We start from the raw sequence: 18413 nt of genomic DNA on the forward strand, positions 1-18413 counted from the left end.
TAGTACCGAACAGAATGGACGTCAGCACATTTTTTATAGCGTTGCTAAGGAACCGCCGTCGGAGGAACCACGGGCTGGATGGCCATTGGCTCAGCCGTTGCTACGTGAATAGGGTTTCTAAGTGGAGGAGGAGCCGGGCTGTTTTTTCTGGAGTAAAATGGTGGCCTATTTTTTATTTTTTTTATCTGCGCAGCGAATGAATTCGATTGAATCCGATTACTGAATCGTCTCACTAAACTTATGTAACGCCAACAATGAAAATAAATAAATTAATTAATTGATTAATAAATTAACAAAAAGAAAAATAAAGGGAAAAAGTCAATAACCATGGACGTGATGGTATTGAAAAAAAAAAAAATAAAACAAGCAAACAAAAACAAAAAACACAACTAAACAAACAGGCAAGAAAACAAACAAACAAAACAACAAGAGGCAGAAACTGAATACTTGTCTGCTAAGTGTTTAATGAAAATGTTAGACATTTTGACAATACGAACCCCTTCATTTATTTAGTTTAGAAGATTATCTGCATAGCTTAACCGCAGTACCCCTGGACATATTTTTGCAAATGCAACCTATAGTTACATTTTGTATTAAAGATGATAATCTTTATTATTATCATCAATTTTTGCATTTACTGTGTATACCCCATTTTATATCTAAACACCTGTCATGAGTTAATAGTAAGTTAGGGCATGAAAGCTTAGGTCTAAATTCCACAAATGATACTATTCGGCACTTTTGCTAAAAAAAAAAAAATAATAAAAAAAAGAAAGAAAGAAAAAGAGAAAGAAAGAAAGGAAGAATTTTTTTTTACGGAATAACATAAATTAAAAAATGAATTATTTCAGTCATTTAAAATAAAAATTAGATAAAAAGCTGCAGATTGATTCTAAAATTAGAGTGAAATGTTTTCGGTTGATTGTCTGTCCTACGTAGGGTAGCCTATGCTAACATAACAAAGTGAAATAACGCTTGACAAAATGTGGCGGCGGTTGTTTAAGTTTCCCATGTCATTCTGTATTACCGAATTACGGAGAGGCACTTTAAATGCGCTCACATTTGGCTGCCTACAAACTATTTCTTTTTTTTTAAATAAAAGGAACAGTCGGATTTAGGTAAAAGATTTGATGCCTTTTTTTTCTTTCTCCTTATTTGGCATTTTCATTTAGCTATTATTTTTATTTTATTTTCTGTTGAATACACGTGAGAGCGGACTTTTTAAAATAAAGATCAAAATTTAATTACTTTTCCTCAATTAGCTACAAGCAATAATAATAACAATAATAATAATAATAATAATAATAATAACTTATTATAGTATGTCTTTTTCTGTTCTGTCACTTTTGTTCTGCATTTAACTCCAAATTATTATATTATACTCATCCAACGTCCAGTGACCGTGAATGCGATCCACTGTTTTGTGACTTGATCGAATGTAAACGGGTGACGCGTGAACACAGTTGCTTCATCTCCACGTTTCCACCTTTTATTTGAAGAGGAAGCTCACGTGGAGGAATTCCAGCGTGATGATTCCGTAAAGGCCCTACGCTGCGAACTAGCAGCTGAACTATAAGTTCGCTATCAATGCGCCATGATGTCTTGGATTTCTACCAAAATGAATAGTTATGGTTTTGCGGAATAAACGATCTACGGAGACGAGCATTTAGTCTTAGCAGCGGATCCGAAAGAAGCTGCTGATGTATGTGATCACATTATTTCTGTTATTTTTTTTTTTTCGTTCTCTGCCAGATGATGTTTGCAGACTGAAACAAACCACGCACTATTAAATACGACCAAACTGAGCTGAGCTAAAGCTTATATGTTTTGTTTTTATTATCGTGCCTCTGCTCAGACAAATATGGACACGCTAGAACGCTTAATCAATATTTTAAAATAAAAAAAAAACTATAAAAAATAATGAACTTCCCATTGTTATCAAAACAAATAAAATTGAAATCCAATTACGACATTATCTACGCGTCTAAATGTTTACGATTGCTTGATGTTCCTAAATAATGATCAGTGATGCTGAACTCCTACCAGGCCTGACTGCCTAGTAATATTGACACTGCTAAAAACTCAAAATCGAAATATGAACATTCTGAATGTTGTCTCGCATAAATCGCTTTCTTTATTGCGATTGTGGCGTTTATTGAGTGGAAGCCTTTGGATTCACCCTCTCTTTATGACATGGCTAAAAACAGTAACAATATTATTTCTGATTTTCGGTCATGCAGTTGTCAGAGTTTATTACAAATCGCGTCAACGGGAAATGTAGCTAATTTGATAGATTAAGGCACATTAAGCATTTTTTCCCAGGTGAGCGCTTTAGAGCGTCCAGTTTATCCAAACCCATTTACAGCCTGAAATATATATATTTTTAAAATCTACTGTTAACCAGGAGCGGACCAACCAAAATGCGCCACGATTTTCTGCTCAGCTGGATTCTCTGCAGGCTGGGTTAAAAACCCCGTGCCTCAAATCCAACAAGTATTTTCCCTTAAAAACTAATCACGAATAAAAATAGAAATAAAACCTGAGACAAAACCGTTTTTAACCAAACATTTTTCTCAAATATAATTTGCGTCACGAATGTGCGAAAACGAAGTGCGTTGGAGAGATCTGTGTCCTCCTCCGCTTTCTGTACGTCACCGAAATGACATTTTAATTAACTATCTCGACTTTCCGTAAGAAAATGTTGTGTGCAAGCTGAATGAACAAAATGTCAGACAGAAAGAGGAAGATGGGCGCAGCTCAGACAGCGGCTGCGATTGGTCTCGGCGCGCCTGCAGTGCAGCACCGCTGCCGCGTTCAAACGCCATTGGCTGGCTTGTATCTGGGCAAAGACGCGCGGGCTGCCGGTGCGTACAGACTGAGGAAAAGAAAAAAAAAACTGCGCTCACAACCCACTGGCAATAATAGCTACAGCAAATATGACCAGTGAAAGAAGTACACGGAGGTTAACAATTACATTATTGTCCCGACGAAACCCGTGGCGCCATGAAGTACCACTGACATTGGTTTTTATTTTATTTTATTTTATTTTATTTCTTGAGAGAAATCCAATCCTAATTTTATGATAGTCTAAAACAAAGACAAACAACCAACCAAAATAAACCGGCACCATGGTTTCATTTCACCACACAATAAGATTTAAATTTAAGTGTTTTTCACCTTGGCTGCCAAGAAAACGGAAAACTTCCACCGCAGGCTGCCAGGTCAGGGAAACAAACGTAAGCAGGCCCGCATGAAGAGGAGTCAGATCAGAGTATAGCACGCTGAACTACTAGCAAGCAGAGCCGACTCAAATTTATTTAGGACCCTAATCAGGATTTCATTTGGGGCCCCAATTCCGGTTAACATTATTTATTGAATAAAAAGCACTTTGGGAAGAAGGTTTTATCTGAATAACCTCTTTGGTCTGGCAGTCATGCCAGTATTTTTATTTTTTTTGTTTTAGTCTCAATAGAACAGAGAAAGAGACAAATGTATGTATTGATTAGGTTGTAGTGGCATTGTTAACAACATGGGACTCCAACAAACACCGGAGCAATTAACGACAATAACTATGAACCCAACAACTTTAAATCATAACTGTTAACATACGTATCAGAGTTTCAGTGTTTTCCTTTCATTCCACAAATCCAAAATACATTCAAATGTTACATTTGGAAGAACTTAAAAGTAATAATGATAAATTTCCAGCGATTCAGAATAGATTTGTGTTCTGCATGAGAGGTTAGGCACTATCTGTTGCGTCAATGTGACCTGAGCTGGGAAATTTAACAGCAGCCTAGTTCACATGTTCCTCAGGCCGGCTACACCTCCAACTGCAATGAAGACAGGGGCACAAATCATCGTTTGCACCGAAACGACTGTTTTACCTGTCTGCACAGCTTAGTGGGCGCAGTGAAAGTTTGATTTTTCCAGGCAGAATGCGCACCCGGCCTGCTTCACTCTCTTATAATGATTTTCTGTAAAAAAAAATATATATCAGAGGCTAAAATGATGTAAAAATCAAAGATACAGCATTTAAGAGACTGTGAGAGAGTGAAATCACACAGACATTTACACATTTGCAAGTAATTTTACACAAATCAATCAGTTTTGCAGATGCTTCAAAACATCCCCTTGAGTTCAACATATCAAACAGATATTTGCGTAAAACGCATTTACTTTGACGCCTTCTCAAAACGGCGCCAACAAGTAGAAAAACATATTCGAGAAAAACTTTCTAGTTCATTTTCAAGTCTTTAAGAGCTCCTCTTTCATAACCAGAAACGATACGGGTTTTTTTTTTTCTGTCAGATTAGGTTCTGAATAAGAGACCATCGGCGGGCCTCCCTCAGTCATGCATGTGCAAATTCAGCCTCAGTTGGCAGGAAAGAGCGATGAGATGTGACAACTCCGTCTCTGTCTATATTTATCATATGACACAAACGTCTTTATTTATGCTGTTATTTCAGTGGGAGAGAAAGCAAGCTGCATATTGCGCAAAACCTGCAGCCGCTGAAATGCGCAGGAATTCTGTTGCGGGTCCACGAACTGAGAGGCGTGTTTTTTTTTTTTTGTTTTTTTTTTTCCTTGAACAGAAAGTGCACAGAGGAGGAGAGCGAGGACAGCCATTTTCTCTGTCGTTGCTCACATTAATGCGCACGGAGAGCAGTTTCACTGGCAGCGAAGGGAAATGGTCGAACTGCTGCCGCCTTCTCCCACAGATGACACCGACTGTCCCGTCCAGCTGCTTCGGTACAAAGAGGCATATCAGTCAGTTGCTTATAAATGTCTAGCGATCCAGATCGGCGATTTCTTTCTTTCTAATTTTTTTTTGTTAATTTTTAAAAGATTTGCGCAGAAGAGTCCCCCAAGTGCGCTGCGCATCTTACTGAGCAACTGCTGTCTGACGCAATTCATACACTAATCAAATGGCAGACAGTGAAGCCAGCTGAGATGCTGCTTTGTTATGTATGACAGACCCACACAGAACATGTCGGTCACACTCCTGTACGCAGATGTTGACAAACGCAAGAGAGAAAGAGCTGCTCAGGTCTATATCCAGCTTTGAATCAGGGGTTACTGACTCATTAACTCTCGTCACAGTATTTGCTGACATGTACAGGTGGATCTCAAGTTAAGTCAATATTATTCAAAAAAAAAAAAAAAAGGTAAAATTCAACAACCTGCACAAGGAGTGATATTTGTTGTGCATTTTTTGAATTTGAATGACCTACAGCTCTTGACAATTGAATCCAGTTTCTTGTAAAAAGAAGAAAAAGAAAAATAATAAATTCACACCAGTCATTAGAAAAACAATATAATTACAGAAATGTCATGACAGTTTTATAGTCTGCACAATCATAGACTGCGGACTTAACTACTGTCTAGTTATTGACACTTTTCACAAGGAGGGTAAGGAACTGGTTGTTCTAAGAGTCTGGAGGGAGAATATGGGCATCAACTTGCTTGAGGTCCAGTGTGACGTTTCCACAGTCAGTGATGATTTGAGGAGCCATGTCGACTGCTGGTGTTGGCCATCTTTCTTAGAGCAATTCGACAGGCTTTGTAGAGATGCTGAATCCCAGAGCAGTGGTGTCCACAGTCCGTCCTCAAGGGTCAGTATCCGGTTTTAGTTTTCTCCCCAGTTCCCCACACCTGAATGAAATGATGGTTTATTAGTAGAACCTCTGCAGAACTTTGACATGCTGACGAGGTAGCAAGACCAATTCAAACAGCTGTGTTAGATCAGAGACATCTATACTGCCAGAACACCGGCCCTTCAGGTCTACAGCTGTTGACCCATGTGGAGAATTTATGACGTATTGCAGAGGGAACAATGAGAGACACCAGGCGCAGCAAAGCAGACCAACTGAAGGTTGCGACCTGGTTCTCCTTAACACCTCAGCATGATTACTGCCATGTTGAACTGATGCAGTAATTCAAGCAAAAACAGCCCAGACCAGCAAAAGCATTGACTCTGTAGTACATGGAAATACTTTACAGCAAGCTGACATGTTAAAAAAATAATACATTTTCTTTTGTTTTTTGCAATATTTTGATTGAGAAATTCAGTTTTGAGTTTTCTTTATCTTTGAGCCCAAAAACCAACAGAAAAAAAAATACCTGAAACGTGTTGGTATGTTTGGAATGAACTGATATACTAGCTTCACATCTGGAATGGTTTATTCAAATAATTAACTTTTCAGTTATATTCAAATCTACTAAGTTACACCTGTGCAACGCAGTACAGACCGGTCCTGCAAAACCTGATCGGTTTGATGATACGCTTTCCAAAGAAACGCTCATACGCCAATCAGCCAGTCTGCCACGTACAGAGCAGGTGTAAATTTGGCTTCTAAACCACATCATGGTTTGAGGTCACATTAGTTCAAACATTCACAGACACAGAGCCAAGCACTACGGAAAAATGACCACTTACAGATTCTCTTGCAAAACATTTTTATTGCAATAAGTATCATAGGAAACCTCCTGTTTTTAGTCTGCACATATAAGTGCTCACGTTCTCTCAAAGCACCTCAGATCCCATGCAGCCAGAACGACAAACTGTTGTCTGAAATGGGCTTGTAACACACTTAAAATCGCTGCTGTTTTCTCCAAAGTTGATTATGCCTGATGTTCCACTAAAACAAGATCCTGTCAGTAGGTTAAACAGACACCGCAAACTTAATGGAAGTGACTTGTGCTCAGTTTAAGTTCCCATGGGTTGTGAATGGAGAGGAAGTCTTTCAAACAGATCAAACGGTGACCACAAATGATCTGTTTCTATGACACAAATTGACAGTGAAGGTGCTTCATTTCTTTTTCTGTATCTGCCTGTCTAAGCATGCCTAATGGCATCATCAACATCCAAGCGGCAGGCATCCTCTTTAAAAACAGTCCATCTCACACTCACACACGCACACACTCTGGCACAGTGTAATGTACCTTGATTTAATATAATTTTCTACCTTACAAAAGCTCCCTTTAAAGCCTACATTTATCCGTAATCCGAAAGTAGACAGGTTGAGTGTACAAATCAAATCACATCCATAGAAAAATGAAGACTGTCTACAAAAGTAAGCGCATGTTAGGCTAGAGTTTCATCAATTATTTCATAAAATTTTGCAGCTTGGATTAGGTTGGAAATTTGAAATACCAACAGGTTGGGTTTATACTTCGAAAATATGCAAGAAGAGAACTAAGAGTCTTTTTTTTTTTTACCCTTGTGTTTAAATCTGAGTTTTACAAAATGAAAACAACATCAAAGCTTCATTTGTACATTCAGGAATCAGAAAATACAAATATGTCATATGTCAGTCCCTCAGGTGGTGTCCAGCTGTGTTATGCCGTTACGTATTCCTTAAAGGTAACGGTGAGGCAGTTGGCAGTAATGTCCGTGATGACTATATTCCCAAGGCATGGCTGGAAAGAAGGAAACGCCTCGTTTTTTCTTGCTTGGTGGTTGGAGTCAGACACAATGTCAGCGCTCTCCTCCTCTGACAGATTGTGTGTTTCAGTCTGGCTCTCTGTTTGTGTGTCTGCCTGTGTTCGACTGTCATCTAGTGGATGGGCTGGCTCCTCAGCTCGCGTCTCTGGTTCAGTCCCCACACAGACTAAAGACGTGGGCCTCGATTTGACTATGCTGAGGTCCATGGGTTCCTCTTGGTCTGCATAGCCATAGTCGTGCAGTAAAGCCGGACTCTGTTGTTCGTTTCTGTCAACAATGAGACTCTGGGAGGGCGAGGAATCTGTGTTGGGAGCGCTGATACTCCTGTAACTTAAAAACCTCTTACCCAGTCCTTGTTCTTCAGCGTCTGTGTCGGAAAGGTGTCGCTTTAGTCCGTGATGGCCGTTCTGGATTCCTTTTTTGTCTGGAACCTCCCTCTCTGAGGGCAGGGGCAGTTCGTCAGGCTTATTTGTCAGCTGTAATGGCTTATCCTGTGGAAGCTGCCCCTCGGCACCTTTGTCCTGTTCCATTACAGTCCGCTCTGTTTGAGGGGACAATTCCTTCTCTTTGCAACAATCTGCTTTTATCCCAGAAGTAGGAACAGTTGGGTTGTCTTTGGGTTGCTTCGAGAAACCGTTTATGAGGCTGAGCTTTTTGACAAGCTCCATCTCTGCCAGGCGCCCCTCCATGCTGCTTTCTGCTCCTTGCAGCGGCCTTTCAGCGCCTTCAGAATCACTGCTTTTGATTTTAGCAGTCTGCATGCCGTTTTCCATGTACTTGCTCATGACAATGACAATCCGCCCATTTTTGTTCTTGTTCTTAACAATCTTTAGCTTACTGCTGCAGACACCGTTGGAGTGTGTTGAGGCATCCTCTTTCGGTTTCACTCTCTCCGGCTCTTTCTGTCCTTTAAGGTCGGCTGGAATTTTCTTTAACTCCATAGTGATGTCTTTTACTTTAGTCAGGCAGCCTGAGTCTTTGTCCCGGACCCACTTTTGCTGCAGCACCGCTGGGAGGTTGTATCCTTTGTTTGACAGTTCAGGAGCCTTGACGTCCCTTGGCTTAGCAAAAACAGGCTCATGTTGCTTCAAGTCCGGTTGATAGTGGTGATGCTTCTTGCTGTTGAGTTCATAGAAGAATTTCTTGCCGTTGGATTGCTGCTCGGGATCACACTCCCTGATCAGGGGCTGGTAGTGGTGAAGTTTCTTGCTGTTCAGCTGGAACTGTGGGGCCTGGGGGCATATCATCTGAATAGAGCTGGACTTCTGACAGCTGTTGCCTTCCAAGGAAGCCTCCTGAAGGTTCGCTAGGATGTTGGACCTCCTGGCAAACGATGGCACCTGCAAAACAACATAACAATTACAATTAGGATGGATGATTCGAATGGGATTTTTTATTTGAGAGAGAGATGCAACAGCAAACCCATTGCTTTCATGGTGCTGCTACAGAGATGCTGAGATAGGAATGTGTGACAGGTTTCTAGTGAGGCCCAAATGAGTGCACAGTTTATTTCAGGGGCCTTGAGCCCATCTTCATACAGCCCTCCTGCTGGTCCAGTGTAGCTCTCTGAGCCACCGGCTGGAGATCAGAGTGACATTTCAAAGTGTCTCCTGTGGCTGTGACCTCAGCTTGGAGGAATGTCCCTTGCGGCTTTGTGTATCCTTGCTGACTTTATCTCGTGTGTTACCAAAACACCCTCCTGAGAGGAATAAAGACACACCTCTGAGGGGATCCTTTGGCCTTTCTGAAGTCTTGATTGATACATTAAACGAATGATTTGGTCCATTTAGTAGCATGTATACATTTGGTAATCTGGGGAGTTAATAAGCTAAAAACAAAAACATTGTTTAAACAAGGTTTTAAACAAAGTTGCTGTTTGTAACTTTGCTTGTGCTTCCCACTACAAAAAGTATTTACATCCCTTTGCATTTTTTCGCACTAAAACCACAAACATTCCATGTATTTTCTTTGGCTTTCATGTGACAGACCAACACAAAGTGGCGCATAATTTTGAAGACTAAGGAATGGAAAGCCTATATGGTGTTCATTAACAAAATAAAAATAAAAACTTGAGAAATTAGGCATGTACTTATATTCAGCTAGGCTAAGTCAACATTTTCTTAAACTGCCTTTCAGTAAGACTGCTGCCTTATGGAGTATCTTTTGTTGTCTTCCCACTCTTCCATAGGGACAGATCTGTGGAGTTCACAGCTAACACTTGTCCTGTAAGCAGATTGTCCCACCTAAGTAGTGGATTCTCTTCCAGAGTTGTCAGTTTTAATCTTTGGTAACGTCTTGGAAGGTTTGCTGCTGTGCCATACACTCTATTTTCAAAAGATGGATTGAACAGTGCTTCATGAGGTGTCAAAAAAATATAGATAAACCAAACCCTTATTTAAACTTTACCACTGATTTATCCCTGACCATTCTGCTGTTTTCCTTGCCGTTTATGATGCGGTTTGTTTCACCAAATTTTTCTAACAAACTTCAGAGGCATTCACAGAACAGATCGATTTAACTTGAGATTAAACAACAAATGGTCAGACTTAAATTAGTAATTAGGTTTCTGAAAATCTGAAAAGAGTCAGTTCACTCTATTTTGTTAGGGGAAAGCGGATCTAAAGTGACTGAATATAAATGCAGATTTTTATTTGTAAAATATCTTAAAAGCCCTTATTTATCTTTTCCCTTCAACTTAATAGTTTCGCAGTGCTTTGCCTTGGTTTACCAAATAAAATCCCAATCAAATTCGCTGCAGTTTAGATTTCTCTTACCTGAACCAGAAGGTGCTTCGGCTTGGGTCCTCTTTTGCGGTATCCCATCAGCTGCTCCTGACGTTCCCTGTGGGAGTGGAGACCAGCAGGCAGTCAGTCACTGTTGCATGGCAACAAAACGTCACGGGTGTCCTCCTCAGGCTCGGCTAGGAAACACCGAGTGTTTCCTTGCCTGACACTTGGACTGACACTTCCTTATGTAAATCATCCTCACCCTTCCTCACTTTCTTTACAGAGAATCAAATGGTTATCTCTCCGGAGACTTGTTCTCATCATTACTTTGAAATGAAGGTTGATCTTAAATATCGGCAAATCCTACTTGAAGGTGAAGGAAACCCCTCTGCCCCTTATGGAGTTTCCTTAGGTTTCCTCCATCTCAATGGGAGCCTCTCCAAAAGCAGTAACTGAACACCGCAGACAAGAGTGATGTCAGAGTCCTCCCCCGCTCTCCCCCAATCACCTCTAATTACAATGACGACTTGGTGTATTTTCATAGCCTGGCGTTTAGACGATTTAGCTCCCTGGAGGGATGCGTAATTAGTTTCAATAAAACCCCCTCCCCTTTTTAACAGAGGGCTGGTGATAATTGCAAAAACAGAGGTAGAGTTTGCTCTGCAATGTGTGACCTGTACCTTAAAGGTTTCTGAGGCTGAGAGAAAAGCCAGTGACAGTTTAACGCGGCGCACCGTCGAGAAATTCAATTACAAAGTCCTGCAGCGGGAAGACCACACACTCAGGGTATGATTAGAAAGTCGCCAGTATAAAACTAAGTTTAGAGGTTTTTTAAAAACTTTTAATTTTGTTGTAATACTATAATTACAAACATATTATGTTGTCTTGCATGATGATGAGTTTTGCTTTTCTTTTGCAACAGAGGCATGTGAGTTTGGAATTTGAATGGACTGAATTTGAATCTTGATAAGTGTCTCATGATCCTTAGGAAGTTTTTCCATGCTCAACGTACATCTGATTTGTTTAGACTGGGTCTCACGCTGCACATCCTGCCATGCTATGCTGATGATATTCAACTTTTCACTACTTTTAAACCTTGGCATATCTCAAAATCATCAGTCCTATAGAATTTTTTAAAATGTAAAATCTTGCTTTTTAGCTGAGCTACAGATTTATTTTTGCCTCAGTGATAATTCCCAGGATTTACAGCTTGTCCAAAATAAAACTGTTAATCTTTTTGACCAGGTCTTGCAAGTGGACTCTTTGCACTGGTTTCTCATATTGCAGTTTAAGATTCTGGTTTGGATCTTCATGTCTTTCTGATCTTTTTTTCCACATTAAGTTATCAGAATCTAGACTAACCAGGGAGTGTTATCTGCCTCTAAAGCAGTGTAAAAACTTAAACATAAGCCAGATATAAGTATTTAGCTAAACCAAAGTTTATCATACTGTTCCTATGGTTTAAAGTTCTTTTGAGAAAGTGCCAGGTAGCGTGTCTGAAGTTCTACCTGGCTGTCTGGAAGACGGAGTCAGCTTTGACCATCATGCACTTTTCCTTTACTTATAGGAAAGCTGATTGCAGGCTCAACAGAGCAGACAGCCTGACTGATAAACAGGACTACAAACATCAACCAGCAGAACTGAGACATACTGTATTTTGAAGTAGTAATAAAACTCTCTTGTAATTTTCCATTGAATTCAAACGTCTATCAAAGAATTTGACATGCATTGTTTTCTATTTTATGTGTCGTAGTTCTTAAAATTTAGAAATGTAAGGACCGTGCTTAAGGAATATCTAGAACAGAAAAGGCCTAATGGATCCTTTCTGGTACTACTCAGAATAAATCTACAACTAATGAACTCAACATGACCTCTGTTGTGGTTCACCTCTGGCATGTCCTGTAGAAGAAATATGTTAGGGTTAGAAGACCACCAATGTACAATGACCTGACTCTGACTCTCAACTAACAACCAGGTGCCAAAAAGTGTAGCTGCTTAACAAAGTGGCTTCGTTTGTCCAAGTAACCTGACACCAGGATAAATCCTAAACTAAACACAATGATAAACCCAGTTACTGAACTTTCAGCATCTCTGAATGACAAGCTATGTGGCTCGATCAACAAGGGATCATCCAGGGAACCAAGCTTTAACCAAACACACAGGGCGTTCCAATGGATGGGTGACGGTTAAGGTCAAGTGTTGTGACTGGAACCGGAAATGTGGGAAACCGCACACCTATAAACCAGTTTGTTTTTGTTTTCTTTTACTTACTGGTGCCATTACTTGTGAAGCTGGTTTATCCAATTCTGAACTCACCTGTCTTGGAAAGCATCAAGCAGCCTTGGATCCAGGATGTTTTCCTCTGGTTCCCATGTGTTGTATCTGCACAGAAAGGAGGAGGAGATAATGCAGTTGAGACAAACTGGTCTGTTGAAAAGACTGACACTGACAGGCACTGGTTATCACTAATTCAGCATATAATTCCCTTTTATAGCAGGTCTGTACATGAGTTAACACGCTGAGACACTTGTCCCTCCTCGGTGGATACAAGTGTTATAAATTAGGAGCAACTTTTACGCGCTTGGATACAGATCACAAATCCACATCTACGGGCGGTTCTTAAACATCGCCCCCAATTACAGACGCGTCGTTGTCTAATTGGCACACGGGGGATTGCACAGATCGTAAAACCACATCCATCATCGGGGCCAACGAGTCGGGCGCCCACAAGCAAGCACGCGCAAACCGCCCATCTGCGCGCCCACGCTCGGAAGAATTCTTATATTATCTTGCTTGCTATTCATTTATTTATTTTTTTGTTTGTTGATGTGGTGGTGATGTTGTTTCCGTTCAGTGGCGGACTCACCTTGGAGACCATCCTCTCCACTTGACCAGATACTCGACCCTCCCCTGTGACAGAAAGAGAGAGAGAGAGAGCAAACGAGATAAGGTTACTTTACTACGCGCTGCACCGTTACAATTAGAGAAATATATATAAGGCATAATAAACATGCAGTCTATAATAGCAAAAAAGAGGAGATCAGTCAGTCCCATTTACGCATGCATGTGCGTAAAAAGCGAACCTTTCTGCTGCGCTTCTTCTCGATGCTCTCCACCGCAAATACGTGCTCTCCAGCGGCGGGTAGCTCCATTTTCCAGCGAAAGAGAGGCGACTCTCCGGTTTCTCTTACCGCGGACACCTGATCTATTCTGTCAGGGCTCGCTTTATTATTTCCTTTTTTCCCCCTCCTGCTTCTTCTAAGATGTGAAGGATCCCCCTCCTCCTCCGCCTCCTCCTGCTTTCGCTGTGACTCTTCCCTCGCTTTCAGCCCTCGGAGACTCTCGCTCTGCAGGCGAGTTGGAGCTGCAGCACGAAAACACTTCATGCAAATAGCCGTGGATGTGACGTTTCACCACGGGGGCGGTGACTGGGGGGTGGGGTTTGATCGCTGTGCTGCTTTCGGGTGCTGTGGGGAAAAAGAGAAACCACGAATTCAGATATCTGGCGAGAGAGAAGGTTTAGGCTATGAAAGATTAATTTCTTTAACGTTTTTGCTGTTTTTTTTACCTTTTCAAGTCAAATGAATTTTCTGAATATGGAAATCAGTTCAAGGCCATAAAATATTTGATGTACAGCAAAATAATGAAATAAACTAGTTAAAAGAAATATAAAGACTGATCTAATTCATCAAAAACGTTCTAGACAGACAGACAGCTAAACAGCTAGCTAATTAGAATGTATCTAGAGACATAATCTATCTATCTGATAGATAGATGGATGGATGGATGGATGGATGGATGGATAGATAGATAGATAGATAGATAGATAGATAGATAGATAGATAGATAGATAGATAGATAGATAGATAGATAGATAGATAGATAGATAGATAGATAGATAGATAGATAGATAGATAGATATGTTCTGTAAAGTTAATGACAAATAGCACAAATACTGCCCAGGACAGGAAGAGCAAACGCTAAAGCTAGCAGCTATTGGTAGCAAGTCGATGTTCTCTCATTGTGCAAATGTTTTGCATGTTGTCTCTCATATCTATTGTTTTCGTTCTACTGCAAATACTGACTAGTAAACAATTGAAAAGTAGTAGAAGATTTTTCAGTGCTTTAGCTGCTTAAAAGCTGTTACCTTTCCTACTATAAATAAGAGTTTCAAACAAATTTACTGGGTGTAAACGTAAAGCACTTGCTTTATATGTGATGTAATAATACAGGCTTATTTAACCCGACCAAGCCAGACAGCAGTTGGTTAGCTATCTGCAATTTAACATCAAAGCCCACTTTTGAAAAAAAATGGAACCTCAGAATATAATAATTTTATTTTATTGACCTTTAAATTCTTGTCATGATTGAATGAGGTGGTTATTTACATGGAAGAGGATTTTTATTTCACATGTCTTATTTGTAGAAGCAACTGTTGGATCCAACGTCACAACATGCACAAGTTTGATAAAATACGATCTAAGAACAGACCCTGAAGGCAGCATCTGTCCTTGCTCTGTGGCTGAATGTGGAGCTGTGGACAGTGCTATGAACGGTGACTGTATTATTCTTAAATTCACTCCTCACCTGCCTTTATTTAGACCTCTTTATTTCATTGGTTATTCTGAGTTAGGTCACACCAAAACATTGGATCTGTCTGAGAAATTTTTATTACTTGAATCCCAAATCGTTTATAGTGATCTCAGGTCCTTTTCCTATCTGAAAAATATAGGCATATAAACTTTATAGTCACAAACGTGGGATCATTCCACATGAGTGTTGAGGACAGGCCCAACCACCGTCAGGGCCATGGTGGGTGTTTGACATTGATTGATTGGAGGCCTTCTCTGTTCTTGGTCTAATCCCAGAAAAACAGAGAAACATGCTCCCATCTGAAGCTCAGCAGTGTGGATAACACGGTGATAATGCGGCATAAATCCTAGGTCCGGCCGCAGCCCGGGAGATGCGCATTACAATGAACACATTTCCATATCCTCTATAAGTCAAGGTCACACAAAGACAAAGCACCGCGCATGGTGGGGATTTTCTCGCATATTTTCTCCGCGGTTAAAGTCAAGCTCCCGCTTTAGTAAAAGTCGATAGAGGTCGTCATTGTCTGCGTTTTTTGAGGACCTCAAAGGACACAAACACACACCTCAAATATACATTAAAACACACAATTGGGATAGGTCAGAGTCACTTATCTCACAGCTGATTTCTACCCGGGACTTTGACTCTCTTAGAGCTATTCCGGGGTCTTGTTCTGTTGTGCATCCAAAAAGGATGCACGCCATATAAGTAGGCTTTGAGCATGAAAACAAACGGAGCTGCCTTGCATTGTTTCATACAGACAAAACCAAATTAAATTCAGCATTGAACGGGTTAAAACGCACACGGCTCCCTGCAGGCTGTAGTTGCTCGGCCTATAGCAGAAAGGCACGACTGTCTTTCCTTATAAGGCAAGAGGCGCAAAGCCGCGGCGAAATATCACCAGAAACGAGCGGCCGCGGCGCAATCCCGCTCGATTATTCGCGCAATAAAACCAGCTCTGACGGACGCATTTAGTTTAAAAACACGTGTGATCCGTTCAAGGTATCCCTGTGCTCGTGCGCGGCGGTCGCAGCGCGCGCTCAGAGTGGCGGGTACACATGCAAGCGTCTGCTTATTTCAGCTGCGTCACTCCTAAATTGGAGATGAACAGAGGACACATGGGCATTAATTTGGCAAAAAGGGTAAACTGGAAGCACCGCAGCGCTACCAGGAACTACGCAGTTTTGTAACAGCGGTCAGGTTTCTTCATGGGTTAAACTCCTCCACCCCTCTGATCCCTTCATCTTTATTATAATGGTCTTAAAACCCGCTGTGATCACATACATCATATTTTAATTCGATATCCCCGCAGAGCCACAACGTCTCGTGAACCCAAACAGCTCACGCGGCGAGTTTATACAGCCAGAAATGTGGCACGTGCGCCGGGCATGGATGGGATTTGACGTCCACACGTGCGCGCGTGCTCTCAAGGAGAGTTTACCTGAGCGGCGGCGCGCGACGTGCTCGGTCGGTTCTGTGCTCAGCTCAGAGCCGGTCGGCTTCCTCTCCAGCGGCGTCCTGCCACTTTTCATCTGTGCGACATCTTTTGCGTAAGATCTAGCTGAACGGGTTTGGATAATTGGGGAAAAACTGATCAATGAATCACAGCAAGTGACGCACAGAGACCAACAAACACGTCTGGCGTCTTTTGCAACTGAATTAACAGTTGTCTAAATATCAAAAAACAAGAAAAATAACGAATCAAAACAGATTTTAGGCTGGGGGGAAGTGAGAGGTGCAGCTACAAAATCATCAAGTTCTATTTGAATGACAGCCCTTTTCTTAAATCTTAGTTATTACATGCAATCACTGAATTACATTACTTCTCACCCTTTAACCATTAGGTTATGATTTGCCTTGAAACTTTAGCCTGCACCTTCTCCTTTAGATGAGCAAATAATGCATCTAAACCCCACGCAAAGAAAGCATTTGTCACACTGTGGATACATTAGAATACATTCACCTGCGTTTCAGACACACCAGTTCACATCATAATAGCAAAATAAAAGCACCCCAGCAAAAAGCAACGCATAAAAAACAAAACAATCACATCTCTTAGGGATGCAGCTGCAGGTGCAGATGCTTGTTACAGGAACTGCAGAAACTCGAAGTATATTTTCCATCTTTTTGGGCTATCTAGTTAAAATCCAAACATCATATATGTTTTTGGTCAAGAAAATAAAACATGTAAATGTCTCTACAAAGGTCCATTTTAAATAATTTAATTATCCAAGACAAACATTTGGCTTGAACTTGTTCATCTTGGAGGCTGAAGGAAAGCTCTAACTGCAACAAAAAGCCACCAGGATTTTTATTACACACACTTTACTGTAATTACACCTTAGGTGAATAATTATTTGTTGTGACTTAATGACAGGAGAAGAAGTGAATCAAACAAACAAACAAACAAACAAACAAAACCACATCATTTTGAATCAAATTCACGCACAGCCCAGAGTAATATGAAAGTCTACATGAGCTGATGTTGATGAACTACAGTCAGTGAATCCTAGGCTCTGATTACGCTGCTGCATTGTGTGAGAGGGAGAACATCTGATCACGACATCAACATTTTCTACGCGACAGAAACAAAGCTGTTCTTGCATCTCAGGATGCTCCGATCACACGTGGAGAAACATGTTAAAATGATACGTTTTCTCTAAAGGATATCAAATAATGAGTAAAACTAGAGTAGTTCACAGAAATCAGACAGTGCCTTTAATTTATTTTTATTTTAAGGATCCAAAGTCAGAATATATCAAGACCAAAAAGTAAATAATTGCAAACTTCATCACTATTAAGACAGTTTTTGTAACACTAAAATGCAAACGTACTTTCATTATACTCTCACTGTTTTACTATTGAGTGCAATTTCCGGGTCTGTTGCTTGATTCAGTGCATTGCAGTTGTTGCTGTTCATGACCTGACTTCCCAAACTGTCATCACTCTTTTTTCACTGCCTCAGCTGGGACTCAAAGCAGCTTGTCTTTTACAAAGATGAATCGAGTGACTCACTGCTGCAGAACACACAGTTTTTTTTTTTTTTTACAGGATTTAAAAAAGCAGCTCACTGACATTTTTATGATGGCTTCAGTAGCGTAAAGTGGAGGGTGAGACAAAGGAGGCAGCCTTTAAAGTGTTGTAAAGCCAACACACTGTTCAGATGGCTTAAGAATCAGGAACAGCCCATGTCATTTGACCTTTCACTGTGACGCCGTCTTTGAAATGCAAGTTGTTTTGTAAAAGCACGATTTACTCAGAAATGTCAAAAGTGTAATTTAAAAAAACCTAATCAAAATTACAGAAGTTAAAGCAAGTGTCCTGCATGAAAATGACAACATATGTTTTTCTTAGAGCACATCATGAACACTTTTTAAAGTTGTTCCTCTCGCAGTTGATCTGCGTTCAGAAATGAAGAGCAACAAGTTCCTATCAGAGAATCTGGTTTCTGCGAATTCTCTCAACATTTTATAGCTTTTTTTTATGTGAATAAACAATCTCTTTATTTGGATTAACTAAATACCTGGAAATCAAATCACTCATACAGTTTCTAAGAATATTGTGCATCTTAAGAGAAGTGCTACATTTAAAAATTTGTTTATTCAGACCCAATGCTACAGACACTATACTGAGAACTCTATGATGAAAGT

At 40.5% G+C, this 18413-nt stretch overlaps 1 protein-coding gene across 1 annotated transcript; it reads right to left on the minus strand.

Annotated features, from left to right (window-relative positions):
- Window positions 1–6442: 6442 nt before the first annotated feature.
- Window positions 6443–16287, minus strand: LOC114145263 (E3 SUMO-protein ligase CBX4). The gene is made up of 6 exons (XM_028018744.1): window positions 16205–16287; window positions 13257–13640; window positions 13040–13083; window positions 12490–12555; window positions 10222–10288; window positions 6443–8787 (listed from the first exon to the last, which is right to left on the minus strand). Exons 2-6 carry the CDS (start codon window positions 13557–13559, stop codon window positions 7342–7344), a joined length of 1926 nt encoding a protein of 641 aa, XP_027874545.1. The 5' UTR covers window positions 13560–13640; window positions 16205–16287; the 3' UTR covers window positions 6443–7341.
- Between the last annotated feature and the right edge of the window lie 2126 nt (window positions 16288–18413).

Source organism: Xiphophorus couchianus, chromosome 5 (genome assembly GCF_001444195.1).
Source record: "Xiphophorus couchianus chromosome 5, X_couchianus-1.0, whole genome shotgun sequence".
Taxonomy (NCBI): Eukaryota; Metazoa; Chordata; class Actinopteri; order Cyprinodontiformes; family Poeciliidae; genus Xiphophorus; species Xiphophorus couchianus.